Consider the following 24,055-nt stretch of genomic DNA (forward strand, 5'->3'; position numbering starts at 1 on the left):
CTATTTCTACTTTACAAAAGGTTTCGCGAAGACAAAAAATGTTTTAATTACAAAATGCCTATGAAATGCAATTTGAAAATGATTTAAAAATATTACATGAATGTGTTGTAAATAGTTTTTAGGCTGCTATATAATTATTAGCCATATTTAGAGAAGTGCAATGTACACAACATGCTAAAAAAAGTGTTATAAGATAGTAATTTGGATTATGGACCAACCCATTAACCTGGATGTGATTGGCTAACTGTCATGTGACATGAAGTAACGCTGAGAGCACATTTCATACACACCAATAAAAACCAAATCGAGCCTCATGTGGAGCTCATGTGTGAGCACTTTTAAACTCATTTAAGCTACAGGAGGAGACTCTTCTACAGCAGAATGGACAGCTATGATATTTCATCTGTGAGTCATGTACTTAAGAAGATTTTAGAATACATATTTCGTATTTACTTCAGTAGATCAAAATCATGTACACCAAATGTGTTTGTGTTATGTAAATTTTCAGTAGATAACACAACAATCAGTGAATTATTTTCTACTTAATTTATTTTGTTTGTTTGATGGAATTATTGTTTGTTCGATTAAATTCATTTTGTGTTTTTTGCTTAAATTGATGTGATTTTTTTTCTCTTTGAAGTCCTCAGAACCAATCATTTCATATGATGTATTTCGACCAACATATGACTTTTATTCATACCTTAGTGGTGATGGGGAGGGTCATGGGGGTAAGTAAAACTTTTTTAACATTTGAAATTTAATTAGTTCTTAAGTCATTTAAAGTCATGTTCTCAAGTCATTACATTTAGTAGTTTAAATTTTTTTGGGGTGGAATCCAGAATTTGAGATAAAATGATCATTTCTGATAAATATCCCAACATTCTATTTCTGTATTACATTTCTGGCATTTATCAGACGTCATTATCCAGAGCGACTTACAATCAGTAGTGACAGGAACAGCCCCCCGGAGACACTCAGGGTTAAGTTACCCAATAGCCTACTAGGCCGCCCTATATGCATTGTTATACATGCTATGTAGGATTAATTATTTTTTTCTTACTGACAGTGAGTGAATAGGGCAAGCTTCAGAATGAGAAAATGTTTAGAAATATATAATATAATATACACACTATTCCCTGGGGGAAATGAGCCAAGTATGTCTCTGTCTCCCACATCCAAGAAAAGTGAATCATACAGAAATGAGAAATTATATTGATTGAAATTTGATTGTTTGAGCGCAAAATCAATATCATTTATATTGATATTGATCATTGAAGTTAATTCATTTAAGTCTTTGCGTAAAGTCAGGGTATTAGTAGCCTAGTGGGTAACACACTCAAGTTCAAATCCCACTTACTACCATTGTCCCTGAGCAAGAAACTTAACCCTGAGTGTCTCCAGGTGGGGGACTGTCCCTGTAACTACTGACTGTAAGTCTCTCTGATACATTTTGCAAATGTAAAGAATTTATTGCATTTTGCCCTCCGTGTCCCTGTCTTATAGGAAGTGGATGGGAGTATCACCCTGTTCACCATGCTCAATACACTGAAAGTGAACCACCTCAGGGACACCACTTCACAGAACTGCACTCTACCCCGTATCGATACAATGATGTTGAACCTCTCCATGGGCCTATGGACCCTGAGCTCAATGGACATCTTATTGGAGGCCCTCCTCAGGTAAAGTATATTCAGTTCAAATAACATGTACAACGAACACTGTGAAGTCAATCTAGTGACCATACTAATCTGTTCATCTACGCCTTGCATGTCAATCAAAAGGCTAAACCTAAAATATTTTAAGTCCTGATTTGGACATGAGTTGGTGCACTGAAACTAAACTTCAAAACCAAGAAGTAGGATCCCAGAGTTGGGGATTTTTTTATACAGTAAAATAGCATCAGACATGTCTGTGAGACTGAGCATTGCTCAATGTGGTATTTTCCCAAGTGAGTAGGATAAAAAAAACATGCATGCTGTTTTTGTATTTGTATAATGTAAATTTGAAAAAATATTTATACGTTGCACATAATTCTACAGAAATATTTTGGAGCTAAAATAATAGCTTTAGGCAAGAATTAGGCAGGTAATGTGAAATAAGTTGCACTTGTCATCCCTGAATTGCTCCATTTAGTACTTAGTGTTCTGTCCAAGGCCTCGTGTCCTGAAGCCCTACAGTAATGAACCATGGCACTTAAACCTTGACCTTTTGACCCCCCATTTGTGGACAGTAAAGTTGTAATGATGTCATTCACCCTCGTGTTAATGTTACCTTACCTTCCATCATGGACCAACACAAACACAATTAAACTCATGCTTTTGCAAAAATGGTTTCCTCCAGGAGTTTTTCTGAAAATGATTCAGCGGTGCAGCCTTATGAATTTAACCATTCTGCCAGCACTATTTAAAAAAGGTTTTTTGCAATTTATCTTTAAGGAAATAGCCACATAAGTAATCTGGATTTTTCTCATCTGTATTAACCTGTTACACTTTCAGATGCCATATGTACCACACCCGTTATGTTACCAGAGGTCTCCTCCAGCCCAGAGCAGTGCAGATGAGGATGACACAGCGAGGAACAGCCCCCCATTTGAAGTGTCCGAGGGTGAAGATGATCACGACGACCATCCTGTCTACAGACTGGGAGCAGAGTGTGGTAAAGATACTATAGGCCAAATAAACAATATGTACAGTTTGCACATCTAAACACATTAACAGCAGTAACTGCCATTATATGCATTCAAGCCAATAATGTCTAAAAACTGGGCTGCAGAGGAGAACTGGAAACAACATTTTAAAAGTCGGAACCAACTCCATTGACTCACATGGCATGTGGGTGGGACTAAAATTGTGCTTCATCTGACCACTACCTGGAATTAGATACGTTTTGGCTTCATGATTTAACCATGAGGTTTAGCTCTTATTTTTACTCAGCAGATAAGCAGAACCAGTGTTTTTTTTCCTGCTACAAAATGCCTAATATTCTATACTACTGTCTGCAGGAAACAAGAGAAAAGTGCGCTTATACCAGTTCTTACTGGATTTACTGAAGAAAGGAGACATGAAAGACAGTATCTGGTGGGTGGACAGAGATAAAGGGATTTTTCAGTTTTCATCTAAGCAAAAGGAGGCGCTTGCCAGCCACTGGGGTGTGCAAAAGGGCAACCGCAAAAAAATGACCTACCAAAAGATGGCAAGGGCACTACGAAACTATGGCAAGACAGGAGAGGTCAAGAAGGTCAAGAAGAAACTGACCTACCAATTCAGCAGTGAGATACTGAGGAGACTGTCTGCAGATGAAAGACAGTATCGGCACAGATAGACTGCTGCAAAGTAAAACGAACTGAAAAAACATAGATGGTAAAATGTTCAATACTTGTTGTGTCAGTGTCCTCTGAAATAATCCGACTGCTTTTTCCTGTGTTCTGACAAGAAATAATTAAGAAATTAAAAATAATTTGAAAATAGTGAAAAGTGAAAAAAGCTTCTATTTCATGCCTGTTAAGGGCAAATGAAAGATTTCAGTTAATTTTAAATTAACTTTAACTTGTCTGAATTTGTTGAATGCTACAGAACTTTCTGCCTCTAATAAACATATACTTACTGCATGTCTACTGGTGTCTGAGGTTATAAGCTCTGGGTTAATTTTCGATCAGATGAGTCACTTTTATCATGTAAAATATAAGAAAAAATAAACAAAAATGCATATATATTGTATTTGATATTTGACCGTTGCATTCTTCCTGATCACTGTAAGATGTTTGTAGAACATTACTGTCCTCCGGTGGTTTCAGTGTGCTGGAAATATGAACATCAGCGATGTCCTTTTTCATTGGAAATGAACAACATAAATTTGTTGATTCTACTGTAACTGATAAAAGTCATAACATTCCAGACACAAAATCCATTGGGACTCAAAATCTGTAACAGAAACATGCTGTTTTTATTAATTTTATTTTTTTGGATCGAATTAACAAGTAAGTATATTCATAATATGAATTATATCTATTGTTATATTATATGAATTGGATGAATGAATGTTTTAGTACAATTTGATCCAATTTTAAAGTGCATGTTTATATAGAGTGACTTATGAAACCTTTCCCTTTCTTTACTATCTCACTATCTAGGTTCCAGTTATGTTTGTTTTAACTAAGAGCTAAGAAATTTGTAATGAATTTTATTAATGAGTGAAAGTGAAGTGATTGCCATTGTGACACAAAGTACAGTACAACGAAGGAGTGTGAGGGGACGGTGGTCATTTATTGTGGCCAGTCTAAGGTACCTGTGCAATATTCATGCTTGATCGACACCTTGATATGCCGTGACTGTGAGGTGGGATGGATTATGTCGGCAAATGAGAAGTCCTCACTAACACAGATTTAGACAGATTTGTGAACAATGTTTTTTGTGTATGTGGGTTTGAGCTCAATTCATGAAATTTTTTTTTGTTTTTGTTTGTGTTATGTTTTTGTTCAGTGTACATAGATTAATTGCAATAGACAGTAGAATATGATAGAAACATAAACACAGAAACATGATGAACAAGGATCGGAAATGAAAAAAAGTTGCCTTGGTTGTTGGTCTTATCTTACAAACAGGAAATATGAATCATTCAGACTGCCTTAAGTCAGTATTGTGTTTGTGTAATAAAGGCCAGAAAGCTGAAATAATAAAATTGTTATAATGACTCTTTTGCTTGTTTTCATAAGGTATATTTTAAATTCAGACTCACTTAACTTTGTAATTGGATTCAAGTAACCTGATAACACATTTTCTATCTGTACTGTATCGTTTAGACATTTAATTGAACTTTAAATTGGTTCATGATACAATTTATTCTATTTTATTTTCTCACAAAATTGTTGTGAAGAAATTGCGGAGTAGAGTATAAATAGACTTTGATCATTGTGGTAATTACTTTAATGTGAAAAACATAATTGGTGCTGATGTGATTATAAATAAGGTAAGATCAGAGTTAAGGGTGGAAGTAATCTAGTGGGTAACACACTCGCCTATGAACCAGAAAACCCTTGTTCGAATCCCACGTACTACCATCGTGGGCCTGAGCAAGACACTTAACTCTGAGTGTCTCCAGGGGGACTGTCCTTGTAAGTACCGTTTGTAAGTTGCTCTGGCAAATGCTATGTTTACTGCCAACAGTATTCATGAGTTTAAAATAAAGACTTATCTTGTATGTTCATAGCTAAAAACAGCATGCATTTCATTAATGAATATTTAATGGCGATTTTGGTCACGTTTTGTAGTGTTTTCCTCTTTTCATCCTGCCCCATTCATCTGCCCAATCAACGAAGAGCACCGCCCTAGTTAAGCCAATCAAGAAGTTGGTCTTTCAAAAAAGTAGGTAGTGGTTTCGATGACGCGTCGTTCGGTTGACCAATCGGAGCGCTGGCAACGTTTCGGTGCCGAATTTGAAATCCACCGGAGGCTCCGCGGCGCAGACCTGTACGTTGCTGTGGACGGGTTGGCTTGGGCACTGGGCTCGTGTTTCTCTGCCTGCTCTCTCCAAATTTTATATGCTTTATATGCAGTGAATTGGAGAGGGACATTTGAAAGGTTGAAACATGAGAAAAAGGTGAGCGATTAATTTTCCTCTCATGTTATTATTATTCTAAGATGCTAATTTAGCTTAGCTTGTCTCTAAGGGTATGTAGTAAACGTTAGACCAGCATAGGTGCATATGTTGCTAGTATAAATACTTACCTATATTACTTATTGCAAATAATCTAACATTTTGCTTTTTTTACTTCTTTTGTTGTTGCTCATTTGGAGTTAATTTAATAAATTTTTATACGAATAAGTGACCGACCGACACGGCGCTTTCTAATATTGTTACCTTATGTCATAATATTCGTGTGGGATTTAACAGCACCCTTTTGGTGTTACAACGCTTGGAAAGTATGGACGTGCCTAAAATGAATTTAGTTAGTGTTGAGTCCCCAGAAGGGCGGGCAGGCTGTGTTGTTTTCTTGACTTGACGCAGGTCACGTTTCCTGGAGTCATTTTGTCACATTGGCTTGCCAGAAAGAGGCGTCCCCTGTCTTCTTTGTTGGCTTCACATCGGTCAAGTGAAATTTTATCATCGTTATTTTCATTGTCACATTGAAAAGAGATCTCCAGGTTCCTAGTTCAGCACAAAACATAAAAAAATCCAGTATTGGCAAGATTACATGGGATACACAGATTACGAGTTGCAAGACAGGGCTTCCTTCAACACAACCAACTGCAAAAAATCCAAAGATAATGTGTATATGGCTTTTGTGCACTTTTTTCATGATTGATTTTCGACTGCTTTAAAGTGAAGTCCATGCTGCCGAGTCAGTGGCATGCCTTAACCAGGCGCTGAACCACCTGAAGGACATTTGGGAAGAGATAGGTATTCCGGAAGACCAGCGACTCCAGAGGACCGACACAGTTAAAATGCATGTCAAAGTGAGTGGCAGTTTTAGTATCGAGCCCGGCGTCTCACTTCCAAAAACCTGCTCTGCATCCAGCGACTGATGACCATGAATCAATGTTGGTTGGTCTTCAGAATCTGCTGGACATGATGATTGCAGAGGAGGAGAACCTACGCAAGAGGCTGCTGACCAGCATTGACTCCTGCCGCAAAGAGCTGGATGTCTTGTGTAAAGAACTTCACCTTCCACCTTACGAGGTGAGTCTGTGAGCCATTTTTCTCTAGGCCAGTACAGGTTCAAGTTATTGTGTAAGGTGAGCATAATTTCAGGAAGCTGACATTAATACTGTGAGTTCTTCAATCTTATGGCACAAAAGCAGAACATTATTACTACCATGACGTAATAGACAATTAATACCAGAATATGAGCAGACTGCATAGATTTAGTGAACTTTGACCCAGCTCTTTGAAGCCTAACCAGAGTTCATGACTCTTCAATTCAATGGCTCTTCTATGCCAAGGTTTGGACTAAATTATTCATTCTTGGGCCTTCGTGTATGTACCCTTTAGAGATGGCCCTGCGGTGATTCAACAGGCTGTTGTAACCGTGTGTGTGTGTGTGTGTGTGTGTGTAGGAGGAGGAAGGTCTCACTATTCTTCAGATGGAGAAAGACATCAGGACTTCCTTGAAAGTCATGATTAAGCAGAAATCGCAAAGGGTCCAGGAGCTGAAAACCCTGAGAAAACAGGATGAGGACCTGAGTGATGTTTTGTGCTCCTCTCTCTACACGTTTGACATGACTTCAGTTCCCACTTTAGAGGAGCTGGAAGCTTATCGCAATCATCTTTCTGTTCTCAGCAAGGAGAAGGTAACTTAATCACGTGGTTGACATGCAGTCTTCATCAGACATGATTATTCACAGCTCAGACTGTTGCTTGAGAAGCTCATTAGATATTCATTGATGGATTTCTTCCTCAGGATCACAGGCATGCTGAATTTGTGGCTCTTAAAAAGCAGATAATCTGTTGTATGGAAGATCTGGAGCAAATGCCAGACACCAGCTTTGAGAGGGATGTTGTCTGTGAGGATGAGGACGCTTTCTGCCTCTCTGCTGAAAACATCACTGCTCTCAAAACCCTCTTAAATCGGGTAAGACTTATCGTGAATGTCACTCCTGTTCACCTCCTCCCAGAATAGAGTAAAGATTGGTATTAGGATTCATACCATGAGACGCGACATGATGATAACTTGATTTACGGGTCTCCTCCCTGTCCTGATTCAGCTGGAGAGCCGCAAGACTGAAAATGAGGCTCTATGTTCCACTTATCGCTCCCGGATCCAGGATTTGTGGGAGAGGTTGCAGGTTCCTCAGGAGGACCGGGAAATCCTCACTGAGCACATGACCACCTCTAAGAAGAGAAACATGAACGCGGTGAGTCCACATCTCAGGTTGCATCTAGTCTCACAACAGAATGAATGTCAACATTTAACACGTGTATTGTTTAATTTGTGCATCACAGCTACAGGCCGAGGTCCAGCACCTGGAAGAGCTGAAGATCAAAAATATCCGGAATGTGGTTGAGGCGGTCCGTACGGAGATGACACTTTACTGGAACATGTGCTTCTACAACCCAGACCAGAGAGAGGCCTTCACCCCCTACTGCAGTGGTACATTACTGTTTTCTATTCCCTTAGACCACCCTGTTCCAACTCTGTTCTCTACCCCCACTGTGCTGTTGCTCATGCATTGTTTTTATTGTTTTTTTTTTTTTTTAAATAGATGATTTCACAGAGGAACTACTGAGTCTTCATGAGGAAGAGATACTGAGGCTGAAGAAACAGTATGAAGACCATAAGGAACTGTATAAAGGAGTTACGAACTGGCAGGACAACTGGACTTTATTTCAGGAACTTGAGGTTGTCACAGCTCTTTATTCAGTTTATATTCCTTTATTGGTTTAAAGCTGACCATTCTGACTCCTTCTGTGTGCAGAAAAAGGCAACTGACCCATCCCGGTTCAACAACAGGGGAGGGAACCTCCTCAAAGAGGAGAAGCAGAGAGCAGACCTTCAAAAAAGTCTCCCTAAGGTGTGATGAGGTGGATTTTAGTGCTTTTAATTGAACATAAAGCTCAAAATATTGCTGTAACCTTTACCAATATTTTTCGGTAGCTGGAGAAGAGCTTGAAATCGCAGATTGACCTCTGGGAAGAGGAGCAGGGTTGTGAGTTCCTTGTCCATGGACAGAAGTTTCTGCAATTTGTGCAGGAACAGTGGGCTCAGTACAACACTGAAAAAGAGCGGGAGAAACTTGAACGGGTAAATGCTACTCTATTCAGTGTTAATTTCTTCATGTGTCCACATTTCAATATGAATTCTTATGTTGTAAACATAAAGCAAATGAAGAAGAGTAAACAGACTGAGGAAGACATGCTGTATGGAACTTCTCTCAGGACCCCGTCCAAAAGGAGACTTTGTGCAACACCTACACCAGGAAAAACACGCAAGGTAGCTCGCAGATCATCTGTATGTAGAAGAACTTTTTATTTTAAAGGTCCCATGTCATGAAAATTGCTTTTCTATAAGTGAAATTTTAATGTCATAGTCCCTTTAAATTTGATATGTACATACAAAGCTGTATATATGTCTGAATGTTCACGAAAACCTTATACTTTAATGAGGATTTGTAACTGTTTTCTGTCTCAACAGCTGAACACTACCTCTAGTATGTCCACCCCTAATACTACCATGCGCTCAGCATTTGGTGGCGTCCTCTGCCACTCCCCGGTCTTACGGCCACCTCTATCTGCCAGTAAAGTGAGAAACTCTTTCTGTCATTGAGTTCAAATGTGATTTTTTTTTTACACACAAGGCTGGGCTTCTAACGCCCCTAAATACTCATCCTCCTTTCTGATTTTTTAACATCCATTTTACATTCTTACCCAAAGGTTAGCCTTGCCATGCGTACCCCTGGTCGTGGTAGAACTCCCCGGGGGCTGGACCAAAACAAGGAGAACATGTCTCATCTGAGTGGTGCGCTGAGGTCCATGGCTGCCAGCCCTCAGAGGAATATCAGCATGAATTCTGTCGCCAGCTCGTATTCTGAATTTGCGGTAAATTTCTATTTGTTTGTTTTATTTATTTGTTATATTCCTTTGTTTGCCAGTGTGTCCATTCTGTCTTTCTCTCTTACACACATGCAGTACAGTGGTTTGTAGCTAGTCATAATTGTTCATTTCATTTGTAGAGGGATTGTGGCAACACCGAGTCCACCGTTATAAGGTTTGTTGTGAGCAAGTGCTATAACTAACATGTGTGTCTCACCAAGGGTTTGCTTTCTTCTGCTTTTCTCTGCTCTTGTTGCCTGGCCAACGAACCATAATTACGTAACTCCTGAATCCTTTACAACAGTGTTAAGCAGTGGATTAGACAAAGTTCTTATTTATTTCATATTTCTTTTATACAGGAACAGTCCTGTTCTTTTCCTGGAAGCATCCAGCTGCCACCCCACTGTTCCAATCATTTCAATATTAGATTCTGGGGATTAAATATCTGATTAATGCATATGGCAGGTTTGAATTAATAGTTGTGGGGAAAAAATGCAGTGCCAGGGACGAGAGAGACCGATCTATAGCTCAACCAAATATTAAATATTATCTTTTCACAGATTATTATATGTTTTAACATAAATCAATTTCATTAGGGGAGAAAAGTCCTTTGGTGTATTGCAACTGACACTGAAGTCTAGTAAAAAAAGCTGGCAACTAATTAACTTCTCCTATCCATTCATCTCTTTCTAAACTGGGCTTTACTAGTGTCCGTTTTACTTCGATGTCCTTTTAGGGGTTAATGATACATCCGTATCATTCAATATTGACCTCGTGTATGAGGCATAGTCTCATCTGTTCCTTGCTGCATGCTTAAATTTTCTGTCTCATGAACAGGTTTCGCAAAATGCATGGCTCGCTAGTTCTAGAGAGCTGTCACAGCTACACAGTGTTCTGATAGTCTCACACATGCATTACACGCCATATGTAATGACCGCCTCTAAAAATCCCACTGGGTTGGCCGGGATGTGGGCAGAACTGCTGGACTGTGATGAACGATCACAAATTGGATACCATCTTGGAGAAAGTCACAGCTCTGCATAGAATGTTTGCCTGATACCAGCGCAGACATTGAGCTGAAAAAATCATTTTTTGGCCTCTGTTCTCCTCCTCGCTCCCCATGTGATTTCTGTTTTCCCATATAGACCTACCAGTCTACCCCCTATGTGATGATTGAGTATATGTATGGTTGGGTTAATGGCCTGGTTGTCACTGGCACTTGTTACTAGTGACATGGTGTATTTCTTCATCATCATCATCATAATAATTATAGTCGTGTGTGTGTGTGTGTATAGAGCAGGGAAATTGTTTGGAATAGTTTCTGCCTTCATAACTTTGCATCTGTGAACCTATATGGTGTATTGTTTGCTGTTGTGGGACATCTAATATTACATCCATATGATCTCTTACAGCGAGAACTCTCCAAGGCCTCAACATCCCACAGCAAGAAAGGGATGCTAAATTCTACCATCACACACCGCTGATCCTCCACTGCTCTGCTTCTCCACATTTTTTTTATTTTTATAAAAAATTTTAACATGTACAAATGTAAGTTTTCGTACAAAAAAAGAGCTTAGACCCTAAATTTTTTTTTTTTATAAAGAACTATCGTTATCGATTTGTTTTTTAAGCTCATTTAGTTCATGAATCATTTTGAAAAGGGTGAATATGTATGCTGATTTGTGTTCTTGTAGAGACTGTTCAAGAGGATGGACCAATCACACTGAATTTGCACAGATTTCTATCATTCATATTTATTTTCCCCCCCCACTAGTATTTACACCTGATTCGTTCCATCACCAGAAATGCGATTCAAGGACGCTAAGTTATTGGCATCAGATACAGAATAATGCTACATGTAACATCAATGCAGCAAGACTGTTCGTCAGTGAATTAGCATACTTCATCAGATTATTACCTATCAAAGCATCACTCCACCTGTGGTAAAACCCTTTTGTGTTTTGTATAAGCAATTTGCAAATAAACTTGTACCTTTTTATACTGCCGTAAGTTAAATAAGTCTGCCTTTTGTATACTGTATGTATACTTTTAGAAGGATTTACTGTTTTATATGCATAAAATGGACACTAGAGGGGCAAGTTCGCACCAGCCTGAGCAACTAACATTTGCATGAATATGTATGTTTTAAAAATTTGTTAATAAACCATTAGTCTTTAATCTAGTCCTTTCCTATACCTCTACCGCAGAATGTATTCATGCCACACGTGTCATAAGTTCTTCCAGCGCTCTCTCACGGTGGTTTTCATGAACCAGTAGAACCTCTTTGATGGCGTTCTGCTGAAATCCCATCTCGTTAAACTGGGCCAAAAGATGCAGGAATTCTGCAGCCTGAAAAATTGCAATGTGTAGCGTTCCTCAGAAGAAAATATTGACGTATCAAGTTGCTAAAGCAATATATCTTCTATATTTACCTTGCTTTCACAGCTCTGGAACATTTCTAAAGCTTCTTCCACCTGCGTTTTGTCATAGCCTTGTCCACAAAGTCTGTCGCAGGCCATGAGATAACTCAAGATCTGGAGGGTAAAATGGATGTGGAGAAAAACTAATTCATTAAGCAGCCAACTGGGCAAGTGAATCCTACAGAATCAGTCTGTTAGTTCATGATTTGATGCATTCGCTTTAAAACTACATTCCAATTTCAACCAATCTGGCAACGCTGGTGGCCAGCTCACTTAAAAAAAAAAATGTAAATAAATGAACTGTTTTCTTTTTTTCTAACTCAACTTCTAAAAAGCCATATTAAATAAGCAAATAAAATAATCGATAATTGCCTTGTTTATTCCATACGTACTGGTTAGTGCAGGTGTGTGTGTGTGTTGTTGGACCTGCTCTGGTTTCCGGTGGCCCGTCTTCTGCAGTGCGATGATGGCTGTGTGGAGGGAGTAGCCCTTCTCTGTAATCGCCTCCAGCAGGTCCCTCTCGTCCTGATTCAGAGCCGAGAGCAGCTCCTTTGAAGAGTCGTACGTCGAGGCCCGGCCGTGGGAGCTCCTCGGCCTGAGGGCCTGCACGACAGGACAGGAGCACAGGTGCGATGTCATTTCGTGGGCATTGATACACAGGAGAAATTAATGTACATACAGTACAGGCCAAACGTTTGGACACACCCTGGAGTTTTGTACTTAACAAAAAGTGGAGACCTGGCCTCCACAGTCACCGGACCTGAACCCAATCGAGATGGTTTGGGGTGAGCTGGACCGCAGAGTGAAGGCAAAGGGGCCAACAAGTGCTAAACACCTCTGGGAACTCCTTCAAGACTGTTGGAAAACCATTTCAGGTGACGACCTCTTGAAGCTCATCGAGAGAATGCCAAGAGTGTGCAAAGCAGTAAACAGAGCAAAGAAACTAGAATATAAAACATGTTTCCAGTTATTTCACCTTTTTTTGTTAAGTATATAACTCCACACGTGTTCCTTCATAGTTTTGATGCCTTCAGTGAGAATCTACCAACGTAAATGCTCATGAAAATAAAGAAAACACATTGAATGAGAAGGTGTGTCCAAACTTTTGGCCTGTAATGTACAGAACTAAATATGACACATGATTATTAATATGAGTATTGATTATTGCTTGTGCTGAGTTGCCTTGGAGACATATATTTTAAAAAGGCTATTTAAGGTATGCTTCAGTGTGAAGCTCTTTTGTACCTGACCGGTGGACCTTGGGTTCCTGGAGCTGGGTAGAGTTCCAGCTGAGGACGGCCTTGGCTGCAGGAAGGCACGCGAGGTCGGAAGCCGCTGATTCCTTCTCCCGCTGGAGTTAGGGACACTTTGCCTCTTTTTGGAGACACGCTGGCTGTAGCTCAAGGGACTCCCAACCCTTGATTGCTCTCTGTTCGGAGGAGGAGGCACGTTTTGAGGTTCATGGGATGCAGATTTGCTCTTCCTGTGACTGGAAACACTCCGTGGGGATGTCTGTGCTGTGAGGTGATGCGGGGGATTCTGCTGGAGCTCTTTTAGTCTGGAAAATGGCGCCTTGGACCGGGAGCCTTTTGACTGCTCCCCACGCTTACGGGAAAAATTGTCTTCCTCTGTGGATGAGCCTTCGTCATCTTCAGAGTATCCTCCGCAGTCGCGCTCAGAGTCTGCAAGGAGGAATTTGACGGTGCGGTGAATGTAAGGTGGTCGTGAATCGGCTGCGCTCAGGCTCAGGCTCCTAGGCCGTGGCCCCATCTCTCTGAATTCGCTGCTACGGCCACGGGAAAGACGACTCTCCTGAGGACTCCGGAACATCATCCAGTAGGGCGGGCAGCAAGGAAGAGCCTGAGAAGTGGAAGACATGTGGGCCGATGGTCCTCGGTGATTCACCGGTGGCTTCGGCAGACGAGAAAGGACCCAGTTCTCCATGGTAAAGTCATACTGGAGAGAATCAAAACACAATGACCATTCAAAATGGTTTATTTTAAACATCGCATAACAAACTTACAAATATGTTTGTAATAATGAAACACTTCACATAAAATAAAATTCCCAATTTATTTGTACATGGTGGGGCAGTGGTGGCCTAGTGGTTAAAGAAACGGACCCATAATCAAAAGGTTGCCGGTTCGAATCCTGAGGTGCTACATGGTTAAAAGCAGAGGACACATTTCGTTGTGTCACCGTGTGCTGTGTTTCACAATGACAATCACTTCACTTTCACTATAGTACATGCAAGCTGTACTATAGCATCAGACCTGACAGCCTTAGACAGTCAACTATAGATCAACAAACAGTACAGCACATCAGGTGTATTTTTTATAACAGTCAATATGTCCACATAATAATGCAAGTCAAAATTTCATAAACAAATGTCTAGATCTAGTCAAGACAATAAAAACATTTCAGATCATTCTGGTTTGCTCAGACAGCTTTAGAATCTCACCGCGGTTTCCTGGAGTATTTGATGGTGGTCTGGAATGTAGATTTCTGGAGCTGTGACCGGCCTAAACTCCTCCAGAGGTTCCTCTAGGGAACCCATGGGAATCTTAAAGGGAACATCTTCCAGACAGTTCATTCTGTTCAAACAAACCCACACAAAGTACTTGACAAACGGAACAGTTTATGTTCTTAGAGGAACGTCCGTCGTGCCGTGAGTACTAGAAGTAATTTCCCTTGCGTCATTCCTCCAGTAGCATTATCCACACCGTAAGCAGGATGCCTAATCCAATCCACACCATTATTAATCTTTGTACACTTCTTGTTTACTCATTTAAGATTAACAAGGTTTATTGCTTCTAATTCAGCACTGACAGACAACAGTAAAGCACGATTTCATGATTCCATGGGAAACACATGGGGACAGATTCATTTCATTGATTAAGCAGAATCCTTGACTAAAACAGAACTTCTCGTTCAAAAAAGCTTTTTACATATGTGCCATTTATAAGACACCCTTATCCAGAGCGACTTACAGTCAGTAGTTACAGGGACAGTCACCCCTGGAGACATTTAGGTGTCTTGCTCAGGAAAACAATGGTAGTAAGTGGGGTCTGAACCTGGGACTTTGTAGTCTTCTTGTTTATAGGCGAGTGTGTTACTCACTAGGCTCCCACCACCCTACTTTTAGTTTAGAACCAGGCTTAATCCATGCATATGAAAAAGACCCAAAAAGTTGAAACATTATGGTTATTAGACTGGTACAATTTCTACTGTAATTTTTAGTTATGCTCTCAGAATAGGGATGTAAAAGTTACAAAAGAAACATTCTATGTGCAAATGACATAAAACACATGAATTGCACACACACAATCATTCATTCATTCATGTCAATCAGTGACAAAGGAGCAAAAATGCAGTGCATCAGGCACCACAGGTTTAGTATTAGGGCGGTACGTTTATCACAAGTGACAATCACTTCACTTTACTTACCTTTTAAAGGCAGTGGTCAGCAACCCTGGGTTCGACTGGTTTGTTGCTGGATTCTGGACGGCTGTGTGGGGACCGGGTTCCTTATTTACGTGTCTTATTGAACGTAATGCACCGATATAATCACATGGGCTTACAACGCCTGAGTCACTAAGCCTTACTATATCCAGTTTACACATACAGCGGTCATGCACATGGCCCGCATCCGCTTCTTGTCGGTTTTAGGATCGGTTTTATTATTAGACAACCATTTAGACACTAGCACAGCTACAATATGCATATATTTATACATTCTCAGATTTTGTCCACTGATATGAATATGGTAAACAAGTTGGGCCCTATGTGAGCTAGAGCATTTTTACACTGAGCTGACACTGGCTGACAGGATTCAAAAACTAAAAAATGTATGAAAATATACTTTATCATGGACATCTTACAGATGTAAAATTTAAAATGATATAAAAATGTTACCAAATAATATTAAATCAAACTTTAAAAAAAAAACATCTCTATGCAGTGTAACACACTTTTGGCTTAATTTGACACTCTTCATTGACGCAAATCAATTAAAATAAAGGAAATGACAGCAGTACAGAGAGATATATATATATATAACTTTTATTTGTGCTTAAATCACATCTGTTCTCTGAAATTCCAAACTTAATGGCATATAAAGTGAATTCCAGGGTGGAGGAAATGGAGTTATCTCCAAGCTTAAAGGAATTAAGGTGAAGAACAAAAATGAACATGTTACATGTCATATATTACACTATACAATCATTTTTTAAAAGAAACTAGTGTGGTTCTTGTTCTGAGTCTCAGTGAATGAGTTTGGTATCATGGAGAGACATCCTCTGATATCCAAATGGCAGGCTATGCACTGAACAAAAAGGTCCTAAAAATATGATTATTGCTGGTTTCAATGTGATATTTTAAATCAACAGTCTTGATTCAAAATTCTACGCATTTCACATACAGGACTGCAACACGTCTTGTATGATTAAAACAAAAGGGGAAATTATTATGTGAAAATGGAATTCATGCCTCAGTGAGGAGTACAAGATATAACTGGGGGTGGGGGGGAATTAAAAAAAAAAAAAAAAAAAAAAAAAAAAAAAAACCCACAAGATATCCTACCACAAGCCTTAAAGTCTAGAATTAGTCCCCATTGAAGGATTTTTACCTTTCACTAGATTAAGGAAGGAAGAAAAATGACCCATAATTCCTGGATAAAATAGAATTATCTTTATATAGATAAAAATACCAACATTCCCCCCACAGATTGGAAAAAAAAAATACTGTAAGATAGAGTAAACCAGCGCATATTATCCTTTTCTGGAATTATCAGTCATATGAGATCAAACACAATTAGAGATGTAACATCTTAAAAACTGTAACATCTTAAAAACCTTGCTCTCCGACCTCAGATTGCGAACCGCTTCCACAAACCATACTGTTAAGGGTGCCTAAATCCAGGATCAGGGCAGAGACCGCTGCCACCTGACCAACAGGGCTCTTCTGCTCACTGCTGAAACTACAATTTATTAAATTGCAAAGCACTAAATAATCAGTTGTTGGCAACGTCCGCCTGTCTCGGCCAGTTCTCTTCCTCGATTCCAGAATCATATTCCTCATCAGCTGCATCCTTTGCAGCTGCCCTAGAGATAAAAAAAAAAAAAGAAAACATTAGATCATTGCAGTTATTAATGTTTATGTATATTTCTGTGTGAAGGGGGTACTTGCCTGAGGTAAACAGGCTCTGATTTCCCTTGGACCACGTCTTCGTTAAGCTCTACAGCCATGATGTCAGAATGTGGCACCTCAAACATTGGCTCCAAAAGAAGTTTTTCCTAATGGGGGAACAACATAACTTTCATTGTCATGAATCTCATAGAACCTAAAAATGACAAAGTATACAAACAGTTACATGCACAGTGCATTTTTTCAACATAATAGATCTGATTTGTTTACCATAATAGATCTGAGTCCACGAGCTCCCGTCTTCCTGTCCAGAGCGAATCTGGCTATCGCCCTCAATGCATTAGGAGTTACATTCAGTTCACACTGTGAGGGTGTGAAGGAAAAAAAATGTTATTCATATATATATGAATAACACAATCATTTCCAAACGTAAAGGGCTGACTGATTTCATGTACACTATATACCATGTTCAAAATCCTGTTCTTGGATACAGCTGCTAACTTAGGATCATTAACAACCTAAGTATATGTCAGATGGGGCTTCAGGAATAGTATTAGGAACATAATGACAATATCTATTATTTTAGCTACATTTAACAGTACATGTATGCAAAACCGAATTATCCCAAGTTTGTACCTTGTCCATACTGAACAGTGCCTGGTACTGTGGCACCACTGCGTTGCGAGGCTCAGTGAGGATGCGGACCAGTGTTTCCTCATCCAGGCTGTGCAGGGGGACCACCACAGGTAGTCGACCCACAAACTCTGGGATCATGCCAAACTCAATGAGATCCCGAGCCTCCACATGCCTCAGCAGCCGATCTTTCTCCTCCATCTCGGCCACAGCGTCTACCTCCCCTCCAGTAGTGTTGGCGAGGTCGGCTGCAGCCGCTGCACGGCGGCCCTTCCCCAGGTTAGAAGGCGTACCAAACCCTAAATACTAAATTTTTAGACAATAATAAATAAAATCACTCTAACATAATTGGATCAAATTTTTTGTAAATATATACAGTTATCTAAAAGAATTTACTTTCTCATTCTTCCTTCTGCTTATGATCCTGTCCAGGCCGTTGAACGCTCCTGATGCCACAAATAAGATATTGGTGGTGTCCACCTGCACCGTCTCCCCCCTCAGTTTCCTGGAGTTCTTTTCTGGAACATTCACAATCGTGCCTTCCAGCAGTTTTAGCAAACCCTACAGTTTTGGTTGAACACAAAGTGACATTTGAGTACAAGTAAAAAAAAAAAAAACAGGTCCCACAGAAATAACCATTTAGTAACAAAACTGATTCTCAATCATAAATCATTGTTAATTATTACATGTAAACTGAGGGGGACCATAGAATCCAGAACATGATCTCTATTCAGGACTACTGAAGAACACTAAAGGAGAACTGAATGTAATCAGTTCACACAGGTATAAACTGCTCTACAAACCGTTAATAATAATAATCATAATGACAAAACAGAAGGTCTAGTAATCACTTTCTCTGCATTCCACAGCAGACATGGTGTGACTTCAAAGGTAGTTTTTGGAAGAACGGACCTGCTGAACTCCTTCTCCTCCAACATCTCTGAGCTGATGGATTCCAGGAACACTGCCAATCTTGTCCACTTCATCCAGAAACACAATGCCTACCAAAGAGCAGAGCGTGAAATTCTATATACTATACACATATTTCTGCATATAAATCAGTTTAAAAAAACAGATTGAACTTGTGTGAGGTGTTTCCAGGGTCAAGCGTAACTAAATATGGTTCCCCACGTACATGCAATCAGAAGATGAAGGTAACGTGTTCTGAATAAGTGAATAAGAAGCCATGCACATGTACTACTGAGGAGTCCCTCCAAATGGCTCGGTGCCTCACCCCTCACCTTGTTGGGCCTTTTCCACTGAGTAATTGGCGTCCTGGAGCAGCTTGGCGATGACTGACTCAATATCCTCACCAACGTAGCCGGCTTGTGTAAGGGTGGTGCAGTCACAGATGGCGAAGGGCACATCCAGGCATTTTGCCAGTGTCTGAGCAAGCAGAGTTTTCCCTAATAATGACAGCATAAGTATTAACACATCGAACCGTGTTAAAGGCTGTCGCCTGACAACCAGCTGTCAATCAACCCTTGCTATTCTAAAAGAAAAAAAAAAAAAAACACAACCAACCAAGACACGAAAGCATAACCTCCACCAGAAATCACCTGATCCAGTCGGCCCAAGCAACACAATGTTGCTCTTCTCCAGTTTAATGTCACTGTGGGAGGAGTCTAGGACCTCTCCACCCCTTTTCTCTTGGGGTGCCTGCTGCGCAGCCTGCTGCTGAACGGACGCTCCTAGTGCATTGCCGTGAGGACTGATCCCGGCAATCTGCAGCAGCTCTACAAAGACATTTAAACATTTAAAAGAGATTTAGTGCACATAAATCATATGTGCATTTAAAATAATGAGTATAGTAGTATAGTAGTATTATTAGTAGTAGTATTAGAAAGTTTATCACCATCAATGAGGGGAAAAAAAAAAAAAAAAAAAAAGTATCCATGGTGCCTATACACAACACACTCACACACCTACAAGTAAACAACTTTAGTGTTTACTTTCTATTTTTGACTCTGGGTGCTGGGTTAAGTGATAAGGCACAACAATAATTGTTGTTGGCATTTGAACAATCAAACTTGAAAGTGAATTTTCAGAGCTGCCATCAGGTCGGGTTTACAAAATACTTACTTGTGAATCGGTACTCATCCTCGCGTCTTCTGATCTCTAGCTCTACAGGAAGATGAGCACAGTTGTCATGGCTACCATTATATATGATCTATTCAGCCAAAACCACAACCTAAACCCTCACAGACTTGAGGCACCTGGAAATTGATGGAGATCGAGAGGCTTCCAAGAGCACAGGAACTATCTGATGGGTGATGGGAATGTGTTCCAGTATTTTGCCTTACATAGTAAATTTGAAGCGATTGTTCGATGAACAGATTTAACAGAGTCGTTTTTAATGAGACAGAAGTCCTGTTTGATCAGTGAATTTTCTCTGTGAGGGCAGATTTGGGGATTGGGCCCTATGACAACTGCATGCAGAGATCAGTTCTCACCGCGAGGACTGAGGGAGTTCTGCTTCTCCACCTCCACCTGCTGTCTCGCTCCAGCAGGAATGTTGTTGTAGATCCTCTTATAATGGTTGTAGACGGCGACCGACAACACCTTCTTTGCATATGATTGGCCGACAACATATTTATCGAGGTAGGCATAAATCTGTAGATGACAAAGGACAGACAGGCATTGAGGAACTGCTGAGCTCCAGGATGGACGGTCTTTTAAACGTGGGGTTTTACACCACCTTACCTTTTTAGGTGGTGGAGGGGGCTTCTGGGCGAAGGCCAGTTTTACCGCCTCAGCCGCTGTCTCTGCCTCTTTATTGGGTCCTTTCTTAGAGTCCGTTTCAGACAGCACCACAAAAAAGTGGTGGCATTTTTCACATTTCACAAAACGGGTTGAAGCTGAAGTTACAAAAGAACAAGCAAGTCAGAACATTCGGGTCTGCGTACTGTGACAGTGGGACCACGTAAAACTGACACTTACACACAAATGTCTCAACGTGTGTGCAGGGGTCACCGCACTTTGGACAGCGCAGCTGTCCGCCCCCTTTTCCAGAACCGCCAGAGCCCGGTAATCTTTTCCCGCTCCCGTCACCGACCCCCTTCTGGACCAAGCCGGAAACACGGAGAACTGAGCACTTCTCACCATGAGACCAGCACACGAGAAGAAAGCAGCAGAGACTTCAGCTACCTTGCCGCCATCACCGGAGTCATCTTTAGTGCTCCCATCCTTGGAGGCGAAACACACCGTCGTTTCGGAGAATGACCTGACTAGCACCATGGGAGGTAGATGGTTCTCGCGAGATGTCGGCCGGCTCACGGCATACAGCTGAAACCGTGAACAGGAGAATCCTACCAACAATCCAAAACCAAACACAGATATGGTTGTGTCAGTACTGGTTGAAGGTATTTAATAAATAAAACAATAATAGGGCCGACAACCAATTTAATGTTAACACAGAGCAATTGTTTTATGACTGATCTGACGTAAAAATAAAGATAAGAAGAGTATCTTTATTTTTACAACTATGAACTCGATGTGACGCGTGACAGTCTGTCAATTCCATGTTCGTAAATCTGGGCGGCTTTGTCCTGTACAGCACGGACACACAAATGATGATGTTGGCAGTTCTCATGTAATTACATATGATCAAAATAAAATAAATCAGGAATAACCCAGACAATTGCACCTTTTATGTAAAACTGTTACATAACAACGAGGACAGTCTGGTTTGGTAAGGGAAAGGAACTGCTAAATGGATGAATGGAATTATTTTTGGAAACTGGTCTTCCTGGATAGCATTTCACCAGGAAGAATTAATTCAAAGCAGCGGATACGGGAAACTAGAAAGCGTTTAGGAATGTATTCATAATGTTAGAAAAAAAGCCAAGTTCCAATGGGGGTGATTTCACCAGCTCGATACCTAAAACCCAACAACTGCTTTACCGAATAAAACAGAATAAAACGACTCACGTTTACGAACCAACTCACCTTTCTGCGCCGTGTTCAGCAGTCGCCGCGCCGCAGACGTGCAGGCGCAGGACATGTTTACGCCGAGGTCTGGGGGAAGAGGGAGGGAAAAGGGGGTCGGTAAGAGTCGGCGGCTAGAACCCCACTCCGGGACTCGCGAACGTCGTGGGGAGCTCGAGTCGCGGCCAACAAGTTTCCGGGTAAAACGATACGGAGCCGCAGAAACGTAAACCCCGTCCTGCTAGGCCGAGGCTCCATGAAGACCCGTTGCCAGATCTCGCGAGAGAAAACGTGAAAATGGGTCTATCAAAACAAACAAGTGAACAACACGTCGGCGTTTCGTCGGTATTTTACTAGACAGCCGCGTTGAAAAATACTTTACATCTCAAGCAGTTACGTTTACTACTTTGGCGTTCTATATTTCTAAGCGGTCGCCGATATCGAGCTAAGAAAGAACACCTTGGGGGAAAAAACTACAGCAAAGACGCACCAGATTCATTTTGAAAATGGCCAGCTCGTATCACAGTTCAAAGCGAATTCAATAATTCAATGCACGGAGATGGCAACAGCGCCTTTAATCTGAAAGGTTGCGACTCTGTAGATCCGCTAAAGAGGAGCCTGAACAGCAGGGAAAAGTGAAAGTAGAAATGCGTAAAACGACGGACACTCACCGATATATCCGCACCCGGACCGAACAAGTCTAGACAAATTTCAGTTTTCAATTTATTTTCTGTCGAGTCACTGTCGGGATATCACAGGGCGCACATGGGAATCAAATAAATGGTGGCGCGGACATGTCGCGCAGCGGTTCCACCGCCGGCAGCCCACACGAAAGAGCCGGAGCAGTGTGACGTAACCTCTGCCGCTAGAAAGCAGGTCAGCCGAGCTGTCGGACGTCCGCGCTGCCGTGTGGCTGCTCCCATCACATGTTGCGGAAAGGGCAGGACGCGGGTCCTCCTTTGCTGCTTTTTCTCCGCTTGTGTTCCAGCGCCGTCGACGCGGGCGGAGATCCGCGCTGCTGCCACCTAGCGGCGCGCCGGCAGAACGCACACGGCGCCGGGTCGCTCGCAGTTCTTCTTAGAATTGGCTCATTCATCATGACCTGGGGTGATTTACAGTGGGGGATAAGTTACTATCACATTTTCTCGTTTACATAATTGTACAGCATTACGTTCCATACTGTCATAAAAGAACTCCAGGAAATGCAACATACAGTTTTGAGAATGACACAAATACTTCAGTTTTTATTGTGGCAATTTGCATATACTCCAGAATGTTATGAAGAGGGATCAGGTGAATTGCAAATTCCCTCTTTGCCCTGAAAATTAACGTAATCCCCCCCAAAACAATCATTTCCACTGCATATCAGCTCTGCCACAACAGGATCTGCTGAGATCATTTCAAGTGAGAGTGTTGAGGAGCACAAGGCTGGAGATCATTCTGTCATGTTGATTGAGTTAGTATAGCAGACCCGAATGCTTTAAAAGGAGGGTGATGCTTGAAATTCTTCTTCCTCTGTTAACCATGGTTACCTGCAATGAAACACATGCAGTCATCATTGTGTTGGATAAAAGGGGGCTTCACAGGCAAGAATATTGCTGCTACTAAGATTGCACCTAAAACCACCATTTTTCAGATTCAAGGAGAGCGGTTCAAGTGTTGTGATGAAGGCTTCAGGGCGCCCAAGAAAGTCCAGCAAGCACCAGGACCGTCTCCTAAAGATGATCCAGCAGCGGGATCGCAGGTGCTGCCAGTGCAGATGTACCATGTACCATCTGCCTTTAAAACAGCCAGGGTTCTTCCAATCCTAAAGAAACCCACTCCTGATCATACAGACATCAACAATTACCAACCATTTCTTTCTAAAATCCTTGAGCGCTGTGTCTACAATCAGCTATCACTTCATCTATCACAGAAGAACCTCCTGGATCCTAACCAGTCTGGCTTCAGAACAGCTCATTCTACTGAGACTGCGCTTCTGTTTCTGAGCAGCTACATGCGGCCAGATCAGCAAAACTGTCATCGGTTCTTATTCTCCTTGACCTCTCTGCAGCATTCAACAGTTAACCACAAGACTCTCTTGTCTTGATGCTTGGCTCAGCACAGCAGTTGTTTGCTTCCTACCTTAATGATCGATCTTACCAAGTGACATGGAAAGGATCCACCTCTGACTCATGTAGACTCTCCTCTTCTCCCTATACACAAGATCACTTGGTGGATTATCCTACCACTGCTATGCCGATGACATACAACTCATCTTCTCTTTTCCTCCCTCTGATCTACATGCTGCTTCCAAAATCTCTGCGTGTCTAACAGACATCTCATCTTGGATGGCAGCCCATCACCTCAAACTCAATCCGCCCAAAACTGAACTAATATTCATTCCAGCAGATTCTTCACCACAT

At 41.2% G+C, this 24,055-nt stretch overlaps 4 protein-coding genes and 1 long non-coding RNA gene across 8 annotated transcripts; 2 read left to right on the forward strand and 3 right to left on the reverse strand.

The window, feature by feature from the left end:
- The first annotated feature begins 287 nt into the window (after window positions 1-287).
- spi1a (Spi-1 proto-oncogene a) lies at window positions 288-3,607 on the forward strand. Its single transcript, XM_028958533.1, has 5 exons — window positions 288-405; window positions 641-728; window positions 1,504-1,679; window positions 2,496-2,655; window positions 3,002-3,607. The coding sequence occupies exons 1-5, from the start codon at window positions 382-384 to the stop codon at window positions 3,319-3,321; spliced, it is 768 nt and encodes a 255-aa protein (XP_028814366.1). The 5' UTR covers window positions 288-381; the 3' UTR covers window positions 3,322-3,607.
- Window positions 3,608-5,462: 1,855 nt separating this feature from the next.
- Window positions 5,463-11,639, forward strand: LOC114766856 (protein regulator of cytokinesis 1-like). 2 transcript variants are annotated; one of them, XM_028958134.1, is made up of 15 exons: window positions 5,463-5,595; window positions 6,320-6,452; window positions 6,553-6,675; window positions 7,053-7,286; window positions 7,397-7,567; window positions 7,701-7,850; window positions 7,939-8,086; window positions 8,199-8,335; window positions 8,412-8,507; window positions 8,591-8,737; window positions 8,816-8,926; window positions 9,128-9,235; window positions 9,367-9,531; window positions 9,666-9,700; window positions 10,938-11,639. In XM_028958134.1, exons 1-15 carry the CDS (start codon window positions 5,585-5,587, stop codon window positions 10,984-10,986), a joined length of 1,818 nt encoding a protein of 605 aa, XP_028813967.1. In that variant the 5' UTR covers window positions 5,463-5,584; the 3' UTR covers window positions 10,987-11,639. The 2 variants fall into 2 exon arrangements, with proteins under 2 accessions (XP_028813967.1, XP_028813968.1); XM_028958135.1 differs by lacking the exon at window positions 9,666-9,700.
- Window positions 6,059-7,822, reverse strand: LOC114766858 (uncharacterized). The gene is made up of 3 exons (XR_003742866.1): window positions 7,643-7,822; window positions 7,070-7,154; window positions 6,059-6,144 (listed from the first exon to the last, which is right to left on the reverse strand). It is a non-coding gene; the product is annotated as an uncharacterized LOC114766858 (long non-coding RNA).
- On the reverse strand, window positions 11,254-15,495 carry LOC114766857 (ubiquitin-associated protein 1-like). Of its 2 annotated transcripts, XM_028958136.1 has the most exons (6): window positions 15,393-15,489; window positions 14,407-14,539; window positions 13,191-13,901; window positions 12,372-12,548; window positions 11,958-12,059; window positions 11,254-11,874 (listed from the first exon to the last, which is right to left on the reverse strand). In XM_028958136.1, exons 2-6 carry the CDS (start codon window positions 14,536-14,538, stop codon window positions 11,740-11,742), a joined length of 1,257 nt encoding a protein of 418 aa, XP_028813969.1. In that variant the 5' UTR covers window position 14,539; window positions 15,393-15,489; the 3' UTR covers window positions 11,254-11,739. The 2 variants fall into 2 exon arrangements, with proteins under 2 accessions (XP_028813969.1, XP_028813970.1); XM_028958137.1 differs by lacking the exon at window positions 14,407-14,539 and having other exon boundaries at window positions 15,393-15,495.
- A 988-nt stretch (window positions 15,496-16,483) lies between these two features.
- Window positions 16,484-22,720, reverse strand: clpxb (caseinolytic mitochondrial matrix peptidase chaperone subunit Xb). Of its 2 annotated transcripts, XM_028958394.1 has the most exons (15): window positions 22,322-22,720; window positions 21,672-21,740; window positions 20,871-21,031; window positions 20,664-20,784; window positions 20,427-20,581; window positions 20,177-20,336; window positions 19,806-19,847; window positions 19,283-19,459; window positions 18,965-19,129; window positions 18,636-18,724; window positions 18,120-18,284; window positions 17,727-18,029; window positions 17,361-17,453; window positions 17,133-17,239; window positions 16,484-17,047 (listed from the first exon to the last, which is right to left on the reverse strand). In XM_028958394.1, the coding sequence occupies exons 2-15, from the start codon at window positions 21,724-21,726 to the stop codon at window positions 16,957-16,959; spliced, it is 1,884 nt and encodes a 627-aa protein (XP_028814227.1). In that variant the 5' UTR covers window positions 21,727-21,740; window positions 22,322-22,720; the 3' UTR covers window positions 16,484-16,956. The 2 variants fall into 2 exon arrangements, with proteins under 2 accessions (XP_028814227.1, XP_028814228.1); XM_028958395.1 differs by lacking the exon at window positions 22,322-22,720 and having other exon boundaries at window positions 21,672-22,002.
- Window positions 22,721-24,055: the final 1,335 nt, after the last annotated feature.

This window comes from Denticeps clupeoides, chromosome 17 (assembly GCF_900700375.1).
Source record: "Denticeps clupeoides chromosome 17, fDenClu1.1, whole genome shotgun sequence".
NCBI classification, from domain to species: domain Eukaryota; kingdom Metazoa; phylum Chordata; class Actinopteri; order Clupeiformes; family Denticipitidae; genus Denticeps; species Denticeps clupeoides.

Coding starts and splice junctions, on each gene's coding strand:
- spi1a (XM_028958533.1), top strand. CDS start 382: ATGGACAGCTATGATATTTCATCT. Junction 406..640: donor ACAGCTATGATATTTCATCT/GTGAGTCATGTA, acceptor TTCTCTTTGAAG/TCCTCAGAACCAATCATTTC. Junction 729..1,503: donor TGATGGGGAGGGTCATGGGG/GTAAGTAAAACT, acceptor CCTGTCTTATAG/GAAGTGGATGGGAGTATCAC.
- LOC114766856 (XM_028958134.1), top strand. Junction 7,568..7,700: donor TCAAAACCCTCTTAAATCGG/GTAAGACTTATC, acceptor GTCCTGATTCAG/CTGGAGAGCCGCAAGACTGA. Junction 8,927..9,127: donor CACCAGGAAAAACACGCAAG/GTAGCTCGCAGA, acceptor CTGTCTCAACAG/CTGAACACTACCTCTAGTAT.
- LOC114766857 (XM_028958136.1), bottom strand. CDS start 14,538: ATGAACTGTCTGGAAGATGTTCCCTTTAAGATTCCCATGGGTTCCCTA. Junction 13,902..14,406: donor AAATACTCCAGGAAACCGCG/GTGAGATTCTAA, acceptor GATTCTCTCCAG/TATGACTTTACCATGGAGAA. Junction 12,549..13,190: donor ACCCAAGGTCCACCGGTCAG/GTACAAAAGAGC, acceptor CCTGTCGTGCAG/GCCCTCAGGCCGAGGAGCTC.
- clpxb (XM_028958394.1), bottom strand. CDS start 21,726: ATGTCCTGCGCCTGCACGTCTGCGGCGCGGCGACTGCTGAACACGGCG. Junction 19,848..20,176: donor GAACTCCCTCAGTCCTCGCG/GTGAGAACTGAT, acceptor ATCTTCCTGTAG/AGCTAGAGATCAGAAGACGC. Junction 17,240..17,360: donor GTGGACTCAGATCTATTATG/GTAAACAAATCA, acceptor TTCCCCCATTAG/GAAAAACTTCTTTTGGAGCC.